The sequence below is a fragment of the Castor canadensis genome, chromosome 7 (genome assembly GCF_047511655.1).
Source record: "Castor canadensis chromosome 7, mCasCan1.hap1v2, whole genome shotgun sequence".
NCBI classification, from domain to species: Eukaryota; Metazoa; Chordata; class Mammalia; order Rodentia; family Castoridae; genus Castor; species Castor canadensis.
The window spans coordinates 8,443,966-8,468,037 of record NC_133392.1 but is presented as its reverse complement, the minus strand read 5'-3'; the positions used below and the strand labels follow the sequence as shown (position 1 = coordinate 8,468,037).

The 24,072-nt window shown below is 44.1% G+C and overlaps 1 protein-coding gene across 4 annotated transcripts in view; it reads right to left on the bottom strand.

Moving 5' to 3' along the window:
* Nucleotides 1-24,072, bottom strand: part of Cpxm2 (carboxypeptidase X, M14 family member 2) — a 114,469-nt gene that overhangs the window by 76,704 nt on the left and 13,693 nt on the right. For all 4 annotated transcript variants that reach the window (XM_020171805.2, XM_074078130.1, XM_074078128.1 and 1 more), the window contains one exon: nt 12,778-12,887. In XM_020171805.2, the coding sequence (XP_020027394.2) occupies nt 12,778-12,887 (110 nt within the window). The remainder of the gene's footprint in view (nt 1-12,777; nt 12,888-24,072) is intronic.

The window sequence follows — 24,072 nt, the reverse complement described above, 5'->3', positions numbered from 1 at the left end:
CCATGAAACCAGGAAATGAGTTTGTTCATTCCTTTTTGCATAATAATTCAGACACTTGATAAAGAAATTTCAGTTAAAAGTTATTGAAATAGAAGGTTTGATTCCTTAAAAGATAAAGTTAGTCTTAAAGACATCACTGACAGGGTATGATTCTTTCTACAACAGAATCAATTAATTGATAACTGATGGAAATTTCTCGAGGCAATCAAGACATATGCATCATTTCTTTACTTTTAAAATCAATGTATAGACACAGGTTTATGTATGATAAATGTGGAATTAAGTCCATTCTTCAAAGAGAAAATCTGATACTTCCTGCTTAAGATCTATCAGAGTGTTTCTCTGTTTCAAGGTGATGGAGTGAATGTGTTGCTTTTCCTGTTCTTTCAAAAATTTCTCCCAAACAATGAAAACAAGATACAAAAATATAACCTCAATTTCTGGTAGAACTAGAAGAGATTTATATCTCTAAATAATGGTACATAAAGAACAGATGTCAAATGGAGGAACCCTGGAAAGTGCAAACCTCCAAGCAGCTACATGGAACCTCAGAAAAGCTTGAACCTGTGCTGAGGCAGCCTAGAAGTAGGGAAAGTTTGACTCATATGCAGATTGCCCAGGGACAGCCCAGACCACCCTTACCTGGCTGGAAAGTGCCCAGGCCTCTCCCCACTCACTAATTATTTAATGGAAATCACCCAGTTCTGCCCTTCTCATGGGTTAGTGTAGGTTTTCAAAGCATCTGAAAAAAAAAAAAGCATACTCTCCAGGCTGGCGAATCTACCTGCACCCACCATGCTCCCTTTTTATTTGCTTTCCCTAACATTTAAGAAATCCCATTTACATCCACATGCTCTGCTTGGATTCTTCCACACCAGAACACAGGAACCCAGGTCTTCTGGAAACACCGTTTGCCATTAACATTTTAAGATGTCTTTAAAGATGAGGGGATGTGGGGCAGGACAAACAGGGAATTGCTTCTCAATGTGTGTAAGAAAACAAATAGAGTCCCATATTCAGCTCCCCACTCCACAGAGAACATGAAGCTTTTCTGTAAAAATAAAACAAAGCACAGACTATGAATTTAGGAACCCAGGCACAGAGGAGGGCAGGCATGCTGTGTTAGATTTCAGTGGAGAGTGAGATAGGCCAGCTCCCTTCTTCCACCCAGCTAGGGAATAGGATGCAACCAGGCTTGCAACAGAAAAAAAGCAAATGCAGAATGTAATGGAGAACAGAAAAGAATTTCATAGAAACACAAATCAGTATCTCTAGAATGAAGATCTTGCTTACATGAAACAACAACAGGATACCCTAGAAAAGGAAAAAGCAATGAAGAAGGACGAGCTCTTGGAAATTAATGCAAAAGCTGAATTATTTAGAAAAAAATCAATAGAAAGGCTACACAGAACACTGAAAAAAATCTCACAAAAGTAATCAGAACACAAGGATAGACAATAGGAGAAAAATAAGAAAAGCAGAGGAAAAAAACAGAAAAAATTGGGGAGGAAAAAGAAAAACCATAATTTCCCAGATCTAAAAGGCTTGAATCTTTGAAACACTGTGAATGCAGCACAGAAAATAAACTAAGAAATGTCATTGTGAAACTTCAAAACATCAGAAACAGAGAAGATCCTGAAAGTGACCAAAGAGGAAGCAAAGTAATAAAACAAAAATGTAAAAACAAAGAGAGAGGAATTAGGATGTTATCAGGATTCTCAAGCACACCCTCAGTGAAGCCAGAACAAAAGAGAGAAAGCAGACCTTCAAAATCCGAATTCTCCAAGGAATTTTCATCCTGGAATCTTATGCTCAGCACCTACTATGTGCTAGGCATTCTGAGAAGAGCCTAGCTTTGTGGTTTGAATAGAAAACAGTGGACCTCATAATCTCTGTGCTGTCATGAAGCCATCCCTCTGCACTGCATATCTTTCATCATCCTGAGCTGATCTATGCAGAAACATCTGGAAACAAATTAAAGAGTCATAACAGTGAATGTAACCATTTAGCAATTCTAAGATCACTGACTTACAGCTGCTACTCGGCAGATGTAGCCCACGGCTATTTAGACAGAAACAGAATAAAGTGATAGTCATTTAAAAAATACTTGGGGGGAAAAATTAAAAGCAATGGTTGAAACTTTATTGTTTACCAACACATTACCACCTTTGAGGGGTGGTTACCTAAAAAATATTAGATGTGACATTTTATTAGTACAGTTCAGTAACTAACCTGACATAAAACGCCTATACTGTGGGCCTGAATGTCTACCCTCCATAAACCTCCACGATAAACTTGAACCAAAAGCCTTTGATAAACACATAAAGCTGTACAGATCCAAATCAGTTGATCCTTCTGCAAATGAGCAAAGCACCTTGTCCCAATTCAGACCTAAGTCATCAGTAAAGTCAGTTAAAAAAAGAAATCCTCACTGGGTTTGAAGCCATTTTTACAAGTCAAAACCAATTTCTTAATAATTTCCTTGCATTGGCCAAGGAAACCAGGAAACATCCAGAGTTTGAAATTAAAAACAATGAAGAATAAAATCTATTCGGTGCACTAGAAAGCATTTATTGTTTAAACAAAGAAAAAATGGAAGAAATATACACTCATTGAAAAAAGAAACTAAAGAATGTCTTCACATCAGCAATTAATTCAACTAGAATTGGAGAAACACTATGACCATCAAAATATATATTTATGGAGTCAGCTTAATTCTCAAAATAAATAGTCATTGATTCACTTATCAACAGCTCACCATTGACTGCACTTCAGGGAGGTAGCATAGCACAAACAGCTCCTGGGTTTCACACAGTCTAAGTTCGAGTCCTGGGTTTGAGGCTCATTATTTGATCAGTCTCCAATTTTATCAGTCTGTCTGTAAAATAGGACCTGGAATAGATTCTGCGTGATAGGACTCTCGCCCTGGTTACACCAGACGCGTGTGAAGTATTCTGTAGAGAGTCTGGCACAGAAGGAGCACTTGATAAATGGAAGCCATTGGGGGTACAAGCACGACTCACTTCATTTCAGCAGCACAGGTGTCTGCTGCGACCTGTGACTGGATTCGCTTTGTGATAGAGTTCTGTGCCTTCTATTAATAGGTGAATCTGGTCCATTTAGCCTGTTGACAGATGTTCTTTGTCTGAATGAGTCATCGAGCTCTCTTAGGTCTTCTATTTTTATTGCTTCTTTTGGCTTTTGTTTTATCTTTAACTCTGGGCCTGTTTGCTTTGCTTTATGTGCATGTCTCCTCTGAGCATTTCAAAGTCTGCATCTTGTCGTGGCTGATTTAAATACCCATACCTTTGGCATAACATACTTAATTCTATTTTCTTTTTTTTAGAAAATACCTGTAAATTCCCTACTACAGGCAGTGACAAAATCATTATTTCTCCTCCCTGCTACTTCTTCTCTTGCTTTCCATCACCTAATTTCATTTATTACACTATTTAATGTTCACTTCTACATATTTTTATCACCTAATTTCACTTATTACACTATTTAATGTTCACTTCTACATATTTTTATATTTTCAATTGATACATAATTGTGTATATTTATGGAGGCACAGAGTGATGATTCAATACATACATACAATGTGTGAGAATTATACCAGGGTGACTGTCCTATCAAAAATCCTCTCTGCTGGCTTTTTGAGATCAATCACTGTGAACCATAGCTGTCTTAGCATGGCATAGAACACTAGAAGTCATTCCTCTAATACACCCGCACCCCTGTTCCCATTAACCATCCCTCCTCATTTGTTCCTTTTCCAGGCTCTGATAACCACTAGTCTACTTTCCACTTCTTTGAGATCTTTTTAGCTTCCACATAAGGACATGAGGTATTGTCTTTCTGTCCCTAATTCTGCTTAATATAATGTCCTCATGTTCCATCCACATTGCAGCAAAGGACAGACTTCCACGCTACGGCTGAATAATACTCCATTGTGCATGTACACTCCATCTCTTAATCCGTTCATCTGTCAGTACTCACTTAGGTGGACTGCATATCTTGGCTGTTGTGAATAGGACTGCTGCAAACGTGGAGTGAAGATTTCTCTTAGACATGCTGCTTTCAGTTCCCTTGACTATACATCCAGTAGTGGAACTGCTGGATCCTATGGCAGTTGTAGTTCGAATTTGTGGAGGAAAACCATACTGTTTTCCGTAAGAACTGCACTAATATGCATTCTTACTTGCAGTGTAGAAGCGTCTGCCCTTCTCTGCATCCTTGCCAGCATTTGTTAAGTTTTGCCTTTGTGATCATAGTGCTCTAACTGGGCGAGATGCTCTTTGTTGTTTTAACTCCCATTTCCCTGATGGCTTGTGATGTTGAGTGTTTTTTCAATACCTAGTCTTTTGAGAAACGTCTACGTAGGTCATTCACCCAGTTTTTAATTGGGTTGTTGATTTTGTTTGTTTGTTTTTGTTTGTTTTTTTTTCTTTTTTTTATTATTCATTTACTCACATGTGTGTACATTGTTTGGGTCATTTCTCCCCTCTGTCTCCCTCCCCCACCCTGTTTTGGTTTGTTTTTTTGCTGCTGAGTTCCTTTTACATTTTAGAAATTAATGCCTTATTTTTAACTTTTTTATTAGTGTGTATTGATTGTTTGAAATAATGGGTTTCATTGTGACATTTCCATAGTGCGTATGACATACTCTGGTCATAGTCGCCTGCCCCCATTACCTTCTCCTCCTCCCACCCCACCCCCATCCCCTTCCTCTTCCCAAATAGCACCCCCTTCTATTTTGAAGTCTTTTTTTAAATCTAGATGCTACATATGCAAGAAAAAATGTCATATTTGTCTTTCTGAGTCTGTCTTACTTCACTTAACATGATGATCTCCAGTTCCATTCATTTTCTTACAAATGACATAATTTTGTTCTTCTTTATAGCTAAATAATATGCCATTATGAACATACACATTTCTTTATGAAGGTGTGATGAAATGCTAGTTCTTTGTTCTTCCCCTCCCCCTCCTCCTCCTCCCCCTCTCCTCTTACCCTTCCCCTCCCCCTCCTCCTCTCCCTCCCCCCTCCCCCTCCTCTTCCTCTTCCTGAGGATGGAGCCCAGGGCCTTGTGCATGCTAGGTGAGTACTCTACCCTGAGCCATACTCCCAACATTAACCTCTTATTGAACCAGTAGTTTGCAAATGTTTTTCCCATCTGTAGGTTGTCTCTTCACTCTGTTGATTGGTTCCTTTGCTGAATAGAAGCTTTTCAGTTTGATATAAACCCATACGTCGAGTTTTGCTTTTGTTGCCAACGTCCTATGGAGGACAGTTCATCTTCAAACCATAACATGCTGCCATTCCAGGACCTTTGCTCTAACCATCTGTCTGTCTGATCCCTCTCCTCACAGCTACTGTACTGCTGCTGATCTTCTTCAAGATGACCTTGACCTTAGTACAGCCAATGCGGATCACCTTTAAGCACAGCTGCCCCTCCCCGGGGCTGGCCCTCTGGCCTCCAGCTGTCAGGTGTCAGTTGAGTTCATCTGCCTTCTCTCCAGAGTACTTTGCACATTCTAATGCACTATAAAAGCTAAAGCTAAGCTTTATTATTAATTTCCTGCTCTGATTTGCCTTCTCACTGGGACGTAAGCTTCAGGATTACAGGGTCTCTGTTGGTCACTGAAATGCCCCAAGCACCTAGAAGAGGGCTCAGCACATATTAGGTCCTCAGTATGGATCTATTTTTGCTCATCTGTGCTTCCCTGGACTTACTATTATGCCTGGCACATGACACACTCCCAACAGTGTGGGTGCAATAACAAAGTGAATAAAGGAACAAGGCCACTCTGCCCCTCCTCCTTTCCCTCTTCCTTTGCTTTCTCCTCTCCTTATTGTCCTCATCCTGGCTTTCTCTGCTTACATGGCATTGTGTCCTTGAAGTGCAAACACAGAATGACCTGCATACAGGTCCCTTCAGGGACAAGGAAATACCCTCAGCTAGGATGCCATTCTACCTTCGACCAACATGAAGACAATGGCCCTATATTCTTCTTATGGAGTACATTCCCCATATCGAGGTCACACATGTGACTTGGGGAAGCAACGGCTGCTATATGACCTTCCACTGGTGATGCTAAACCAGGAAAGGCAAAGAGGATCAAATGTGCAGGTGCCTGCCCTCACCGAGTAACCCCACTCTATTAGATAGTAAAACTCCAGGCTCTGACAGCCTCAGTGCAGTCAGTCCTTACCTGGACTGCCTCCTTCCTGTGTCTCAAGGTATACTTTACTACCTGCTATCTTCTTACTCTTTGTGGTTCTTTGTGCCACTTGAGGCAGCATTTAATTTTAGATGTTGCACCCAAAGCACCAAGGGACACCTAGAACACCCATCCACAAGTAAAAAAAAAACCAACTGGAAGCTGAATACCCAGAGAATCAGGAAACACTGGAGGAACAGGAAGGTTTTAGGGTCAAAGATGCCATACAGGGTCCACTGAGAAACAGGTATGGAATGCGTCAGGGAAAGCCTGAGAGAATGGAACTCCAGTTTCTCCTCACCAGGAGAAGCCTGGTCTCCTTTTGTGCAAGGTGGGGCCCCAGCTGCACAAAGGGTTCAGGGTGACACATGTGAGGGATGGGCCTAGGCATGTGAACTTTGACCCCAGGATAAAACTCAATTCAATGTTCTCCACTAATTTCCTGTCTTCCTGGGAGGCAAAATAAGAAGCTACAGGCATAGGCCATCTTCAAGGCTTATACTCATTTCAGATAAAAAAGAGGTCCAGACCACAGGAAAGGACCAAAATATCAGCCCAGTATCTAGGTTCCCATGCATTCTCTTTAAAGGCAGAACTGCAGAAAGGAATTGGGGCTGGAGAGATGGCACCCACAGGAGCTCTGTTAAGCACAGCTGCCTTCTTGTCAAAGTAGTAAAAGATACGAGTTCCTCTGGGGACCAAACCGAGTCATCTCTAACTCATGTAACAAGACGTGGGCCATGGAGTGTCAAATACTGTGACCAAGCCATCCCAAAACCATCGGAAGTATGACTGCAGCACGCTGCATTTTTCTTGTAACTTCAAGATATCATCCTTCTCTTCCAAGCTCTGACCTGAGGCCAGTTTTCTTACATTCTCAATTACGGGCAGGAACTCTGGTGATGACCTGAGTCCCAACCACAAGCTCTCTGCATTTTACTTCTGCTCATGTTTGGCCTACCTTACCATATTTTAAAGTGTTAGGCATGAGGCAGACAGCTTTGAAATGGTCAGTGCTCTTACGAACTGTTCAGGGCTTTCCAGCTAAGGAGCCTGACGTTATCTCAGAGGTGGGACAGTCACTTAGGTGAGGGGTGCCATCTCTGAACCCCTACTTTAGTTTATGGCCATAGAAAAGCTCTTAGGGTCTTCAAAGAATGCTTCAGAGAGGGGATAGTGACAAGCTGCCATTAGATGGTCCATCTGAACACAGGGTTACCTCCTAAGACTAACTACAAGCCAAGGATCCAAGCATGAGTTATAGGTAACTGTCAACACATCCTTGTTGACAGTTGTTGAGACTTGAAGTATTGATCTCCAATCCATCTCTCACTCCCTGGAGCAGAAGAGACCAGTGACACTTCCTACGTGAGCTGATGGCTTCACAGGGTGTAGAAGGAAAGGGTCCTGGGTATACAGAATAATCAAGGGAGAGAACACAACTTCACTGTCCTGCTCCCTGGAGCTCTTCCACAAGTCCTTGGAAAATCCATTTTATTCCAATGTACTGATGAAATGTAAACACTGGTTTCTTCGCTAAGCTTATATTATTAAATTAGCACAAATAAAGTTCTACTTAGAAAAAAAGAAGTCTTCAGCTGAGCTGTAAGGATGCTTTCAAAGTCCTCTGATTAAAACAAGGAAAAGATGGTAGGCACATTCTAGTAAAAATTTAGGGCTCACAAAAACTTGCACTACAACGACCATATTTAACTGCGTGTGATGGTACATGCCTATAATCCAGCACTTAGCAGGCTGAGGCAGAAGGATCCCAAGTTCAAGGCCAGCTTGGACTACAAAGTGAAACTCTCTCTTAAAAAAACAAGAACAAAAATAAACAAAACAAAAAACAAGTTCACAGGGGAATAATTGGGCACTCAAAAACTTACGCAGCTCTGTAATCAGAATATTAAAAGAAATTCATTCTAAAAAATATTAGCATAGTAAAAAATACTAATGCAACTGTAATGACAGAATTTGACCTTAAAGAACAAAGGCAAAGTGGAACTGCTAAGTTGTGGAGGCCAGGACAACATGCGCACGGAATTGAACAACAAAACAGCTATCACCAGAGTAACAGGAAGCACGGCGCATAGCACAGAGCACAGTGTTCAGGACTGTATCCCCTGCAGCCTCCCCATTCACCCGTCCTAGTGACCTCCCTGACTAACCGCTGGTCCCACAAACCATGAATGTATCCACAGCTCCACATCTGCAGATTCAACCAACCACAGAACAAAATAATTCAAAAAGAACATTTGTGTCTGCACTGAACATGTACAGGCTGTCCTTGTCATTATTTCCTACACAATGCAATTCATGGCACTTACATTGTATTAGGTATTGCAAGTAATCTAGAGACGATGTAAAGTATGCAGGAAGACATAAGTCATATGCAAATACCGCATGGTTTATACAAGGGACTTAAACATCCATGGCTTTTGGTATCTTTAGGAGGTCCTAGAACCAATCCCCATGGATTGTAGTCATCAAAAGATGGCCACACTGGCAAAAGTCATACATGAACCAATGCTACATCTGTGTCCTAATGACGTCATCCCTGCATCTTCCAACCACACTTAAGCAAGTGCATTCAGGGAAGACCCCGGAAAGCAAACAGGATGTGTGTTATGTGCAAGAGGCTCATTGTCTGCCGAGAGGACAGAGGAGTAAATCAACGTGAGATGACTGTCAGAAAAAAGAGAGGTACGCAGCTGATGCATCACTCCAGGTGTGGTACCTCGAGCTCCCCCAGCTGCTGGCATGGAAGGCAATCTCATGGCATCATTAGGAATAACAACGTGAGGTTTCCAGCTGCCTGGATTCACAATTGGCCTCTCCTGGGAGATCTTAACCCAGTCACTCTGTGCTCTGTGTGTCTGTATCATTGAAGACAGAGGTAACAACAATGGTGCTTATCTCTTATGTTGAGTAATAAATGAAATAGTGCATGTAATACACTGAGCATGGTACAGGCAGCTCTCAGAGCCATTGTCTGCTCTGCCTCTGCCGGCCATCAGAACATTCTAAAGGTGGGGAGTCCACAGAACTTTCTTTCTGTGCCTGGCCAGAGCAGGTACCTCCCAATGGTCAGATAGCAAATGGATTCTAATAGGTATGAATGAGGCCTCTGAGAATCTCCAGGTGCTTGCCACATGGTGAAGGCAGCGGAACTGTGACCTGAACTTCCCTGGTGACAGCACCAAGCCTCTGAGAAGGTGACTGCTTGCCTAAGGCCCTCAGCTAGTTGGAGAGTTGACAGCCTATGAACCCTCTGTGTTCTGACAAGGGCCATGGCCACTGTGTGCCTGCAGAGCCCTCAGCCAGAGTCAGGCTGGGCTAGATCACTCAGTCTCTCCATGCACTAGAATATGGATTTAAATACACCTTCTAATTCTGACCCCTCGGTGTTTCTCACACTTCATATCCCATTAGCTTGACACGCCTACAAAATACTCCTATGTGAGACAAGATGTGGTTATTTTTAAACTGTGTTTCAAACCATTATGTGTGGGGAGATGTATTTTTAGAGCACTGACTTTAATTGTGTACCTGGAGCAGTCAAATCACAATGCTGGTGGCACTCGGTCTGGAAGATACAAGCCACAAGGGGTCCCTGACGTCGTGTGTCAAAGTCCCCTGACACACTGCAGGCTACACTCCACTCTCTCTGGGTATCCCTAGGTAAGAGGGTAGGAGCCCTGAGGCTGAGGGATGGCTGGCCCAGCCTGGCTATGAAAGTAGCAACGCCACACTCTAAGACCAGGTATGGAGACTACCCCGTGAGAGGCTTTGAGGTAAATAATGCAGAGAAAAATCCCATAAAACCAATAGCACCAATATGGCTCCCAACCACCCCCTTTTCTCTACCAAGTGAAAGCAAGAGAGTGGGTTCTGCCCCTGCAATCATGGGGGGAGGTGCTCGGTTGTTCCCTAGGCTGTGCTTTCCATGAGTGAAGAACATGGATGGCATGAAAGATGACCAGAGAATCAGGACTGGATGACCAGTCCACCAAGAAACCCGGGAAGGCAGGCCAGTGATCACACATCGTCCGTCCAACTTCAGCCAGGCCTCTGACGACATCCTCTGTGCACGTGATGTGTTGCAGGTGCTATGTGGGCACTGGAGGATGGGTGAGGACTCCAGACACCAGCAGCACGTGGGCTGATGCTCTAGGAGCAGGGGCCCAGATAAAACCCAAGGAAATGAGTAGAAGAACCTAAGCCAACGGCCACTCCAGCAGGGAACTAAGAAGGGATCCATCGCCCAGGGCTGAGCTGGGATTTTGTTCAAACAGCAACTGGAAGCTACCAGAGGCCTTCAGCTGAGGAGTGAGATGACCCGCAAATGTTTTAAAATTACAAATCAACTAATTTCACCCTTCAATTGACCCTGTGTGTGCTCGGCCCTTGTTTTTCCAATAAGGCAGCTGGGGCTCACAAAAATAATTTTTCCAAAGTTCTCAAAATCTAGAAACATCCAGGCCAAGACTTAAGCCCAGCCTCTGACTATGACATCTGTGAATTAGGGTTTAAGTTTAGGGCTAAGAAGCCTTCCAGTTTTTGTCGGAAGGCATGGATAAACATAGTCACTTCTTCTTTAAAGGATAAGCTCATTTATAGAGAAAGCGTTCAAGGCACCAGATGACAGACCATATGCATAAAGCTGCTTGACATGTCCATTTGAACCTAGCCCTGTGTCTCAGGGGTCTGGAGCCTATTCCAGGGTTCCTGGGGCACTTGGGGATTAACAGTGGTGACCCTCTGGCCAAACTCAGACACTTCATGTGTTCACCCTTTTGTAAAACACAGAGGGTTTAGGATTTTTTTTTAAGTTTCCAGTTATACACATCCAAATGTTTCTGAACAGCTGGTTTTTTTTTTTTTAAAGAGATTTACAAACATTCTTTGGTTTACCATTAGCACTGCAAATGTTCTATCTGACATCCTCTGAACTAGCAATGGTACAGGCTGTGTGGTTTGAAGTCCATCTGATGGGAGTGGGGGTTTGGGCAACGAGGCAAAGCAGAAGCTCAGTTCAGGTACCCCTGAGCCCATATGCTCCCTTGAAATAGACCTCAGCCACTCTTGCCCAGCAAAAGTGGCCACACCTGCACATGTACAGTGACCACTGGGGAGTAAGGAGTCTATGTGCCACTCTGAAGCAGTAGCCTGAGTACAGTTCTGATGGCCTCCTTGGTGCCAGCATGGAAGGACCAACTCCTTTCCCAGGTAAAGGCAGTAAATGTGGGGAGAGGGTTTGAAACGTACACAGGGTTATAGAGAGGCTGGGGAAACAAAATTAAAAGTGGGCACTATTAGAGAATCACAGGATGGGGCACATCTAATGGTAGAAGGTTGAGAAGGGCTGGGCCAGAAGGAGCTAGGGTAGAAGGAAAAGCGTCAGAGTCAGGTTGGCAGAATAACAGCTCTACCCCAACCCCAATCCGATGAGATGTCCACATCCCCAGAACCTGTTCACACATCAAGCAAAGAGGAACAAAGGCTGCAGGTGGAAGTAAGGCTGTGTGAGGAAAGGGGGTGATCTTGGGCTATCCAGATGGGCACGATGTAATCAAGGTGAGGGAAGGAATCAGAACAGAGCAGCAGGGAGACAGCAGTATAAGAAGGCTCAGCTCAGAATATTACTGCTGACTTTGAAGGACAGTCAGGATCCAGGAGCAGGACGGCCTCTAGACACCAGAAGAGAAGGAAACAGATTTTTCCCTGAGTCTCCAGAAGGAACTGGCCCAGCTGAGGACTCAATCCAGCCAGTAAGACTGCTGTCCTCCAGAACTGTAAAAGAATAAATGTGTATTGTCCGAGAGGCCAACTTTATGCTAAGTTGTTTCAACAGTGATAGGAAGTTCCTGCCACAGGTCAGGAGGGGTTTGCCTTGCATGGCATGGTGGGGGAAAGGGGTGCCTAGCAGGGGAACCTGATGAGAAAAAGCATGGAGTCAAGGATTGAATGGTGCACAGAGTGTGTGGGAGGAGCTTACTGGAGAGGGAGACAGCAGTAAGGGCCAAGGTCACGGTAGCCCTGGAGGCTCAGGGAAGGAGGCCATACATGATGTGTCCAGTCCTGGGCACCACTAAAGATTTAACCTGGAGGAAGACAATGGACCTATCCTGGCCAGGTAGGCATGGTGGAGTGAGAAGAAATGAGCAGGGAGGCAAGGGAAGGCCAAGGCTATTCCCCTCCTGTATTACATCTCTGAATCACTTCTCCTCCTATCACACTCACAGGTTCTCCTCGCTCTGCCTCTGCCCTTTGTAGACAGAGGGCATGAGAAGGAGAGGGTGCTCAAGAGGCACATGAGGACGCATGTGGGTCCATGAACTGGTGGCTGCACTTTACTAATATCTGTCTTTGGAGAAGACAGGTCTTCTTCCACACACTGGTGATGACTCAGCAGTGCCCCCTCACTGTGGGAACTGGAATTGTACACTTTAAATGCCATGCATGGTGCCCAAGGTGAGCTTGGCAACCCTCTAGGTGTCTGTGACCTTTGTGATCAGCAGTGCAACCACAACGCATCCAAAGCACTGGTACCTGGATGTTGAGTCTCCCACGATGTGCTCCCAGGCCATAGCGCTTCGTTGTGGAGGCATGGAGCTGGAAGTCTGTGATTTTTAAGGTTTCTAGGCCAAGAGGTGGGCAACCTAGGAAAGACAAGGCTTGTTAGAAACAAAGACCGATACAGAAATAAATAAGCTTCTGGTTTTCTAAATGTACTTTACCTTTTTCTCCCGAACTCTCAGCTACCAGCATGGCCCCCACCCCTAGCCTGCCCCGTCTTTCCAGGTAGGTATGGTCAAAGCAACTGTCAACATTTTCCAATTTTCTCCCTCATTGGCATTTGCTTTCTGTGTATGATAGCTCTTGTATTCTGTCTCTGTTATTATCCTTGCTACCATCTCAGGCTGTTTCCAATTAAGGACCCTTCCACAGTGAGATTCGGCCAGGAAGCATCACTTGGTAGGAATTACAGGACAATCCCATGATGGCACTCTGCAAATTAATCAGAATTTGTTGATTTTGCTTCAGCAACTCTGACCTTCATGCTGTGCATGCTGATGAGCAGAGTTATACAAACAGAAAAAAATCTATTTTCTTCTCTTCTTGCCATAATTTTGAGGATAGCTACCAAGCACAGTTTGCCCCTAGAATAAAACAACAGTACTTAGGCAGGCCCTTGGTGTCCACCCAAGTCCAGCCCACCATCCTTACACATAAGAGTATTAATACCAGACAGGGATGGACCCTAGACCTCCTAGGCCTGGTCTGCTATTCTAACCCAATGACCTGACATTGGACTGGCATGTCTCAAAGTGAAGCCTTCTCTTTGCTATCTGACTTGGAGAAGGCAAGTGAAAACTCCCAAGTAGAAGTGAATAAAGCCTGCTTCTACCACAAATATTAGACAACCCCAAACGTAACACAGGCAAATGCAAACAGCTGGGTGGGTCATAACAGCCAGGTGATAAGGCTACACTCCTTCTGCAACGAAAGGGCTGGAAGCCTAGGCCCAGAGTTATGAGGATGTGCTTGTGGCAAGCGCAGAGTTTCACACAGCTGGAAAGTGCCACATCTGACAAGTGTCCACTCTTGCACACTCTTTATAAGGGTGTCATAGCAGAAGCCAGAAAATCTGCTCCCTCCGTACACAGCACGACTAGAGGAGTCTTTGGTGGGAGCCCAGATAAACAGATACACTCAGCCAGCCTGGAGAAGTCGTCTCCATGAAGCCAGCAGTCTGACACTGGGGATTTTTTTCCTTATTAGAAGAAGCTATCTTTAGATATCTAGTTTTGTTTGGAAGACTTTTCCATTGCCCATGCCATTTAAAAGCATCTAGAGATGGGTCCCCACTGAGAGAACACAATGTCCTTGAAAGGCAAAGACAGAGCTACTGACCCACGTGGGTTGGTGAGTGTTCTTTGGTTATAGGAAACCAACAATGGCCAGCTGGAGTCACCAGGAGATAGGCTGAGACTCACAGAGGGCAGGTCAGGGCCACAGAGATTTCATCATTCAGGTGGCAGAAGCCTCCATACTGTGTGCTACCAGGGGAATGGACTGACTTCAAGGGCATTTCTTCCTGTCCAGAATCTCCCTCCAGATCCTAGACACCTCATTTAGCTGCCTGCCTATCCACTGGGACTCAGGGTGCTGTCATCAAAGCAAGGGGAACAGAAGCTGGACACAAGTTCACAACCAACATGGAACCTGGGACAGGCATATGGAGTTACCTGCCCAGCACGGAGGGTGAACATGGGTCAAGTGCAGGCCTTGTCCAGCTGGGCCATTACAGGTTCTCCCAGCTCCTCCTCTTGCTGCCATACTTGAGGACAGTCCTTGCCTCCTTCCCACTTTCTCTATCCATCTTTCTTGGATTTTTGCATCCTGTGCTCTGGCATGTATCTATTCACTGTGGCCCTGGTCACTCAGTGGCCCTTCCAGACTCCCTGCCTCTCCCTGGTCTCTTTGATACTGGACTACAGAGTCCTTTCAGCTTCTCCCTCACCTCCACACCACCCAGCCTGCATTCTCAAAACAAAGTGTTTCTTTCCCCTTCTTCCTTCTCAGACCACCACTTTGTCCTCTTTGGACATTTTTCCCCATACTCCCATCTGAGGGGGTGTTTTCCCTCCCTGTATCACAGGACTGTCACCTTCCTCCCTCCTGTTCCCTTTAACGATCTATGCTGGGCATCCACTGCCTCATCTACTAGCCATCACGGGCACCATCTACAAATGCACAGGAATTTGCAGCTCAGGCCTTCATGTGCTATTCTGGAGACCAACCTGCGGGCACCAAGCAGATATCAGCAGCCCTGGTGGCCCCAGCAGTTGTGGCTGTGAGGCTGCAGCTGAAGTAGTGATCCCACCGGTCTCTACTGTCTGTGACTGCAGAATCCCACCAAGGCTGAAGCTCCTTCCTCATCCTCGGCCTTCTGTCCCCACACACTCAATGACAGAAGCCCTTAGCAAGGGTCACAGAGATACAGTGCCATGTCATCTTCCCTCAGAAGTTTCTATTTCATCAATCCCCTGCTCTTTACTCCTTCCTTTGGTAGCCTCCACCCTTCCCTTCCATCACATCACTGCTTTACACTGTCGTCTGTCCCTAGACCCATCTTAACATTTTTACTGGAAGTCTGACACAAGAATGTCCACATTTAGAAAAAGGATAGGAAAGTAAGAGCCAGGAAAATTATCTTTTTATTTAAATTCTAAGTTACTTCAAACTACAGAGTACTGAAATGTTCTCCATATTAAATGGCCGGCTCTGATGAGTTTTAATAGTTTTCAACTTGATTCGTTTTCCTCCCTTTCTTCCTACTCTGAGAACACCACCCTGAAGATTTTTGGTCCAATGGATGTTCAAACTGAGCAGTGAGAAGCAACTCTCCTGCCCTTCATCTGCAAAGTTCTGTGCATCGGGAGAGAAAACAGTGGGGGACAATCTAAGAATTGCTGCAGAGTGCTCAGCTGCTCAGGAGAGTGGGGAGAGCCGATCTTAAACACACAGAGGGGTCTGGAGGCCTCAGAGCAGCACAAGCAAGGGGGCACCCTGTGCCACCATAGTACTTCAGATAACCTGAAGTCCCCAGTCCTGCAGAAGAACTCTATCGTTCTATTCCCAGAGCTGCCAAAAGCTAGAGAGGAATGCAAAAAAAAAAGGAGCTCTCTCTCAGGTCAACACCTTAGGCTGCTCCTGGTCCCTGAAGTGACATCTTTAGGACTTCAGACCACACTCTTGACTTTTGACTGCAGCCACAAAAGAGGCAGCTGCTAACAGTACAACCCCAAGGCAGTTCTCTGCAGCAAAAGCAGCCAAGCAAAATCCACAGTGTGAATAAAGAGGATTCCAGAAACCTCCACATCTGTAAACCAGAAACCTAGAAGAGTGGACAGAGACAAAGGGAACATTCCCAGATATAGTCCCTGGCCTGTCTCTGACTGCCAGGAGATGACCAAAGAGCAAGCATCAGACTAGTATGAAGTGTCCCAATGGCAATGAAAAGAAATTAGAATATAGAATTAATTGCTAGCTAAATTACAGTCAACAGTCAAGGGAATTAAGGACATCTTCAGATACGTGAATACTGAGAAAACCAACCCCTTCCCACCATAAACATAGACCCTTCCTGAGAACTCTGCAATAGTGTGCCAGAGACAAGTAGACACACAGACACATGTCTTGCTGGGGACAGCATGAACACCATGGGGACAGCAAAAGAACACCAAGCGCAACGGAAAGCCAGCAGAGGAAGATAGAATTCCTTTGGTTGTAAATTTTCTCTTTTAAAAATTTTATTGGCATATAATATTTGTATAGGGGACACTGTGACATTTATATATGTGCCTACGATATATCTAATATATATTACAGCACATCAGTGCCAAACAGCCACCACCAGCTTCTTAGGACAGCCTCCTGCTCCTCCATAAAAACAAGCAAACAGGGCTTTGTACCATCAAATCAAGTTTCTCTTGCTTCTGGGAAGAGAAAGGCTCTAGCCCTGAGAAGTATGCGGGTAGGAGAACATGAGGAAAGGTGTGAAAAAACCTTCAGGAAAATATTAATTAGAGATGCATCACAATCTGGAGGAAAAGAGAGTGACAGTAATCAAGGATGAACCTTCTTTCTCTTCAGGCACCTGGCTCTCTCTCTCTCAGAACACCCTGTGCTAAGCAGCGTCCCATCTCCCAGCTCTGGATACAATTCTTCAAGAGGTGAAGATGGGTCCCCCGGCTTTGACCTTCCCTGTCCTCCAACGCACACCTCATCAGATCTGTCCCTCACTAGCATTCTCTGTACAGCAGCCACTTTACACAGGGAGATCACCACCCTGGTATATACCCATCAGTCCTCAGGGTCCTACCAATACCACCGTAAATTACCACAGCTCTCAAACAAATTTCAAGTGTCTGTTGCCTTTACTATCACAGAGGTCTTTGTGACCCAGAAGGTGCATGAAAACAGTCAGAATACAGCATATAAATTCTGAATCAGGAGCACCAATCCCAACAATCTACTCCAAATCCCAAATCTGTCCAGTATGTAATAGGCTGGAGGGGAAGCTGCTATGAGAGGCAAGTCATAGAAAATATTTTAAAGGCTAGTGATTTGGGGGTTAATGTGCACATCCTCTGGAAATGTCTTCTTACTCACTCCTCACCATGACAATGAAACAGAACATTATCACCCCATCTTACACACAGACAAACTAAGACTTGGGGGAAGCTCACCTGAGTTAAAAGATAGCTACTAAGTGTCCAAGACCAAATTTGAAAAATCAAGTGTGATGTAAGATTACAAGAATAATCTTTATGCCACCTCCATCTGACTTAAAAACACCAAAGTATAATTCAAATGCAAGTTGCTTGGTGGGATTTACAGTCACACTAGGAAAGAGGGCTGGAGCTGGGACAGGCATCACTGGTTGGCAAAGGGAAGCTCAGAGTCCAGGCCTGGTGGCCTCAGGCCTAGTGGCCTTCTGTGGTGCCCGCTGGAAACAGAGCAGAAAATGCTCAAGGACATGGACGGCACTATGGAAACAAGCTCCTAGCCCTCTTCAATTTCTAATTTCAGGTCACCTATAAATCAAAAAGCTTTGACCTATAGAATTCCTTCCTTCACCTTTCTGAACTTGACTTTCCCTTTGCCCAATGAGGAGTGTGGAGGGAGCTTCTTGGTGCACTGGGGTTGTGTCTGCGGTGGCTCTCTGCCTACCTGGGCCACCATGGGCTAGACTGCCTAGTGAGACTGGGCCTCTCTCAAGGCCTTGGGAAATCTATGAGCTCATCGTGGCTTTATTTGATCGCCCTTGGAAAGCTCTTCAATACCCACCACATCAAAGAAGACCTTGGCGTCTCCCACTCTCCCTGCTGGGCCAACAAAGTTCAACCAGGCTGAGCATCAGAATCTCAGGAGGAGCCAAGAAAAATGGTTGCCCAGATCCCCTCCCCAGAGATCTTCCAAAGCCAGCCATGGAGTCTTCTGAGACAATGTCCCCCAGAACCTGTCTGGTGTCTCACCTATGAGGTGATGCAAGCTCAGAGGTTTTCTTTCCCATGCCCCAGCAATTCCCACAGCAGGACCTGGCAGGGATCTAGAAAGTGAGTCCAAGCCCACTGACACCTCTTTTGACTATCTCGGCCCAGAGGTGCTTTCACCTGCCTCTGACCACTTATCTCCTTGTACGTGTGAATGTCCAGCTCCATAGCTGCTTCATCTGCACAGCCTTCTCACCCCACCCTGGGTTCCACCTCCTAAAAATGTTGACATTGCCAGTGTCACAGCTTAGCTTGTCTCCCTGCAGAGCCTGTGAGCCTCAACAGGAGCGATGGTGAGTTCCCCTCACTGAATTTCCCAAGGCCCAACCAACACTTCCCAAACAAGAGAATGGATTTGTATTATGAGCCAATAGAACTGAAAAGCACTATGTTTGCATCATTGTGGAAAATTAATATTTTCTTTATGCATTGCTAATAAAACTCCAAAAGTAATTATGGCTTCAAAATAGCACTTCTCAAACCTCCATCACTTGCTTGTCATCTTCATGAATATTTTCACATCCATGTATCACCTACATTATTCTTTACTCCATGTATTTATTTAGATCAAACCACTTTAATGTAAGCATATGGATATGAAAGAAAATCTTATCATTAGAAGGTAGCATAAGAAAATGTCTTCGAGATCTCTGGGTGAAGAAACAAAAACAATTTCTTAACATGAAGAAAAAAAGGACAAACCACAAAAGAGAAGGCTAATGATTGGTTTCTTTTAAATTTAAGAACATCTGTTATTCAAATAAGACACCATTACTAGAATGAAAAGGTAAGACAGGGAGTGGGAGAACTCCCTGTGCAAGACCTTGCTGACAAAGGACACATATCATAATATTTTTGAGACAAGCAAACAAACAAAAAGAACCTCCTATAATTCAAAAAGGAAAACCAGAGAAAAATAAATTAAGTAGGTCTTAACAAAAGATTTCCTAATGGCAAAGAAGCATTAGTCACAAGGAAAATGCAAATTAAGACCACAATGAAATAACAGTACACACCCACCAGTGGGAATAAAACTTAAAAGACTGACAATAACAAATACTGGCTTCCAAGGAAGAGAAGCGACTGGAATGCTCACTCACTGCTGCTGGGAGAGTGGATTAGTAGAATCAATTTAGCCAAATCCCTAGCAGTACTTACTAAATACTCACACCTATGATCCAGCAATTCTTCTGGAGGTATACACCCAACAAGAATGCATTTTTTGATGTTGTTGTTTTGGTTTGGTTTTTGGTGGTACTGGGGTTTGAACTCAGGGCCTCACACTTGCTAGGCAGGCACTCTTATCACTTGAACCACTCTGCCAGCCCTAAAACTGCATTTGACAACAGCGAAAGACTTACACAAGAATGATCCTAACTGCACTGTGTATAATAACCAAAGACTTAAAACAACCTTCAATTTAAGAATGCCCTCTGTATAAGAATGAACAAATAACTGTGGCATCATTCTACATGGAATACTATAAATCAGTGAAAATAAATAAGCCATACAATACACAACAGTGAACATCACAAACCCAATCCCAAGCAAGAGAAGTCAGACAAAAGAGTATACAGGTATGATTCCATGAAAACTACCAAGTTCAAAACCAGGAAAAAGCCATCTCTGATGAGGTGGTCTTTAAGGAGAAGCAAGAGAAGTGACTGGCTGGGGCACAGTGGAAACTTCAGAATTTCCAGTAATGGCTTAGTTCTATTTCTTGTTCTAAAGCAAAGTTACATTGGTGCATTCACACGACGTGTGAACAGCGTCCATGACAATCCAAATCGGTGGGAGGTGTATATGCAATCCAACCAGTGGTATATCCCTAGGATTCTTATGCTCTTCTGTATACATGCAGACTTCAATAATTTTTAGAAGGGTTTGCTTTTCCTGACTACTCTATCAAAATAATACCAAACTCAGTCTATTTATCCAATTCAAAAGTAAAAGAGTTATGAGGAATATGGAACTCCTATCTCAAAAGTTTTATGTTGTATGATCCCATACATCTAATTGCACTAAAGCAACAAGACTATAGAGACAAGAACACATTAGTGGTTGCCATGAGTTAGGGACTGGGAAGGAGGCGTGTGGCAATGAAGAAGTAGCACAAGGGAGTTTTGGTGGGACAGTGGTATTTCCATGGAACTACACACGTAACACACTACATAGGACTGCGCACAGAGACACACACACACACATGCACACATACAGATGGTGAAATGTGAACATGCTTAATGGCTTGTGCCAATGTCAACCTGATTTTCTTCATTACACCTCTGTTATCAAAATGTCAACATTGGAGTGAACAGAGTGAAGGGCGAATCGGACCCTTCTCCCTGTACATTTGTTTGCAACTTCCTGTGGATCAATAATTGTTTAAAAATAATATGCTTTCTTTAAAGAGAATTTAAGGCAGGGGGGAGAAATGACCCAAGCCTTGTATACACATATGAATAATAAAACAATAAAAAATAAATAAATAAATGAAGAGAATTTAAAAGGAAAACTTTCTCACACAGTGTTTAGGATTGTATAATGTAACTCATAAAACCATTAGTTGTTCAGAAGTGTCACAGACTTTGGGGAATTCTAGTTAAAAATTTTACAACCTCTCGCACACGTATCCTAAAGCGCCATGAAGATGCAAAAAGAAGGGCAGACTCTCAACACTGGAGTCAGATGAAGGCAACTGAGGGAAAACCTAGAGATTCCCAGAAGAGGCACAAAGCAAATGAACAAATCTTCCGTCCCTCTCCTACTGGGTGCCTTCTGTTTGAAATCAAGGGTCTGTAGCAACCGTACGCCTAGACCCCATCTCTAAAGCCCACATGTGACTTTCTGGAGGGGCCAGGTGCACCTCTCCACCTAGTCAACTTTCTGCAACTATTCTCAAAAACAACTGGCAGAAAGTAAGGAGAAGGTAAATTGTCACAACGGCAGACAAGAAAAACATGGTAACAGCATGTGTGGGTAATTAGAGGGCTCTCAAGTACTGCACCAGGTCGGAATGTCTAAGAACTATTAGTAGGGAAGGAAGCTGACCCCTCAGAAGAGCAGAATTCCTGCTACAAACTGGGATCTGTACTGTACTGGGAAAGGAGTAGGGGTTGCACGTGGACCTGGTCAACATTTGAAGATCTGATGAGAAAAGGCTTACACTGCTCCTCAAATAGAGAAAATCAACTTGCCCCATCCAAAGATAAGAAAATAACACTAATGTGCAGTGCAGAGGAACAATAATGCCTCAAAAAGATCATAAAAGGGTTTTACCACCCAAAGGATTCAGAGAAACAGTGTAACATTACAGGCGATCTTGTATGATAGTCCGGAAAATATTTTTCCTAGAAATTATTCATTCTAGCATAGTTTAACAGACATGGCTTCTACTTGCCAAAAAGGGCCAATGCTGAAGTTAAAATACATATATGAGAGTTTTTAATATTATAAAAATAAGCCCGCCAATCAAGAAACCTGAAAAATGCAAAGTTAGAAACAAAACCCAAAAGGGAAAATCCATTCTTGAAATGGGATCTTTGCCAAGGCAGCAAAATAAATAAATAAGTAAAAAGTAGAAAAAGTGAAAAGGAAAAAATTTTGTTTATTTTAGAATAAACCATAATTTTGTACCCACGTCCAAATAACATATAATTAGTTAGTTTATAATACTACTACTTTCATAGACAAATGTTTCAAAAGCCAGGAAAGAAATCTACTTAGAACAGCTTCTACTGTAAGTGGTTTAAATGCCAATTGTTTTAAAATAAAGTTTTAGGGTATTATATGGCAAATTTGGTTTTCTGCCAAATCCATCCCAGAGTCAGCAATGCAGAATGAGGAGAGTTGCAGCACAGAAAGTTGGAGAAGATGAAGCAGATGGGTCAGAATGTCACAAGGGCCAAACTCCTCAAGAGCCGCAGAAGCATGTGTGTCAGCCTCTGTCACGTGGATGGAAGGAGATGCAGTCCCTGGATTTCTCCCCTGCAAGTGGACCAGTGTGTTCCTGAGATTCACCCTGGGGTCAACTGGGTGAAACAATTGTCCAGAGCCTTCTCATGCCACCACAAGTGCTACTGAGCACATCAGAGCTCTGTCCCCTAAGCCCTTGTCTGGGACGTATTCCTAGGTTGGCTAGTGCACGGTGGTCTTGGTTTCAGATCGAGGCTTCTGAAGCCCATAGATGCAGGCTGGCCATGCTGCTCACATGATGTTCAAAAGCACACTCAGCTCACATGTCTACTGGAGGGGGCAGCCAGACCAGGACCCCTAACCAAGCCCAGTGATGACTTCAATGAAACCACTAAAGAACAAAACAAACCTCTCCACATAGTTCAAGAACGCCAGAAAAGCCTTTTGAGGCACATGTTTCACTTTAGAGACTAGGGAATAACCTCCTGGGTGTGTCTGATACAGAGCTAGAAGTGGAGAATAGCCAGGAGTCAGGGAGCCCTTGGTCTTCCAGGCCATTTCTTTAGCTTCCTAACCAAGAACTTCTCAAAAGAGGAGTGGCTTTGTCCTACTCCAGGCCCCTTACCTCCCCCTCACTCCCAAAGAAGACTGAAATACAGATGTGACCATTTATCACATCAACTAGGTCAGCCCCTCCTCTAGAGGGCTACAAATAGCTCCATGACCCTCACCAACCACCTACGCCACATGTCTGGGGCAAAAACCCAAACTGAGTCTCAGAGAACTGTCTGACCCGGTCACAAAGGGAATGGACATGGATGGAAAACCAAACTGTTTGTGATGTAACAAACCCTCAAGCTTAAATCCCTCTCTCCCTCTTCCTCCCTCCCTCTTTCCCTCTCTCTCCCTCCCTCCCTCCCTCCCTCCCTCCTCTTTCTGTCTCTCTCTCTCTCTCTCTCTCTCTCTGTCTCACACACACACAAAGTTGGCCAATCCCAAGCAAGATACCTGATTGAGGCCTGGAATCTCAGCCCATGCAGGCCTGAGGGAGCCATACCAGCAAGCTCCCACTCCCCAGCCTGTAATAGGAAGCTCCTCCTTCATTTCCACAGGATATCATGCTTCTTTCGGCAGATCTCTCTCTAAGAACCAGAGCCAAAGACCATTTCTTCCAGCGGGCCAGCCCTCCTGTTCTAAGTCACATGGGTCCCACTTGAACATACACGGACACCTGTTCCACACCAGAAAGCACATGTTCTGTGAACAGGCTTGCCATTCTTATCAAATGCTGTAAGCCTTAGTGATGTACACAGAGATGAACCTGTAAGGGCCCTGCTCTTCAGCATTCATGGCCTCTCAGAACCAAAGAGCTGTGCACAGGAACCCTTATGATGTGAGAGACAGGGGACCAGGGCCAAGAGAAAGAGGCAGGGTAGGCTTCCTAGAGGCAGCATTTGTAGCCCGTGGGAAGGCCAAATCCAGCCCACCACCTGCATCATTATGGCGCATGAGGTAAGAATGGATTTTCCACATTTTTAAAGGTTTCATTTAAGTTGTTATATAAGTACTTATATAGTCACCTTGATTTTGCATAAAATATTTATGATCTGATCCTTTAAAAAGGCCTTCCAATCCTTGTTGTAAGACAAATAAAGCCCCAGGATAGCCATTGAGGTCAGCTAACAAATGCTTACTGAGAGCTAAATGTGTGCTGTGCTCTGCAGACATTAATCTTCACAGGACACTTCAAAAGGGAATATTATCTCCACTTTACAGAAAAGGAAACTGAGTCATAGTCAAGTTAGTAACTTGTCCAGAACCTCACAGCCAATGAGTGTCTACCCTAATCCCAAACCTGTCCCCTCAACCA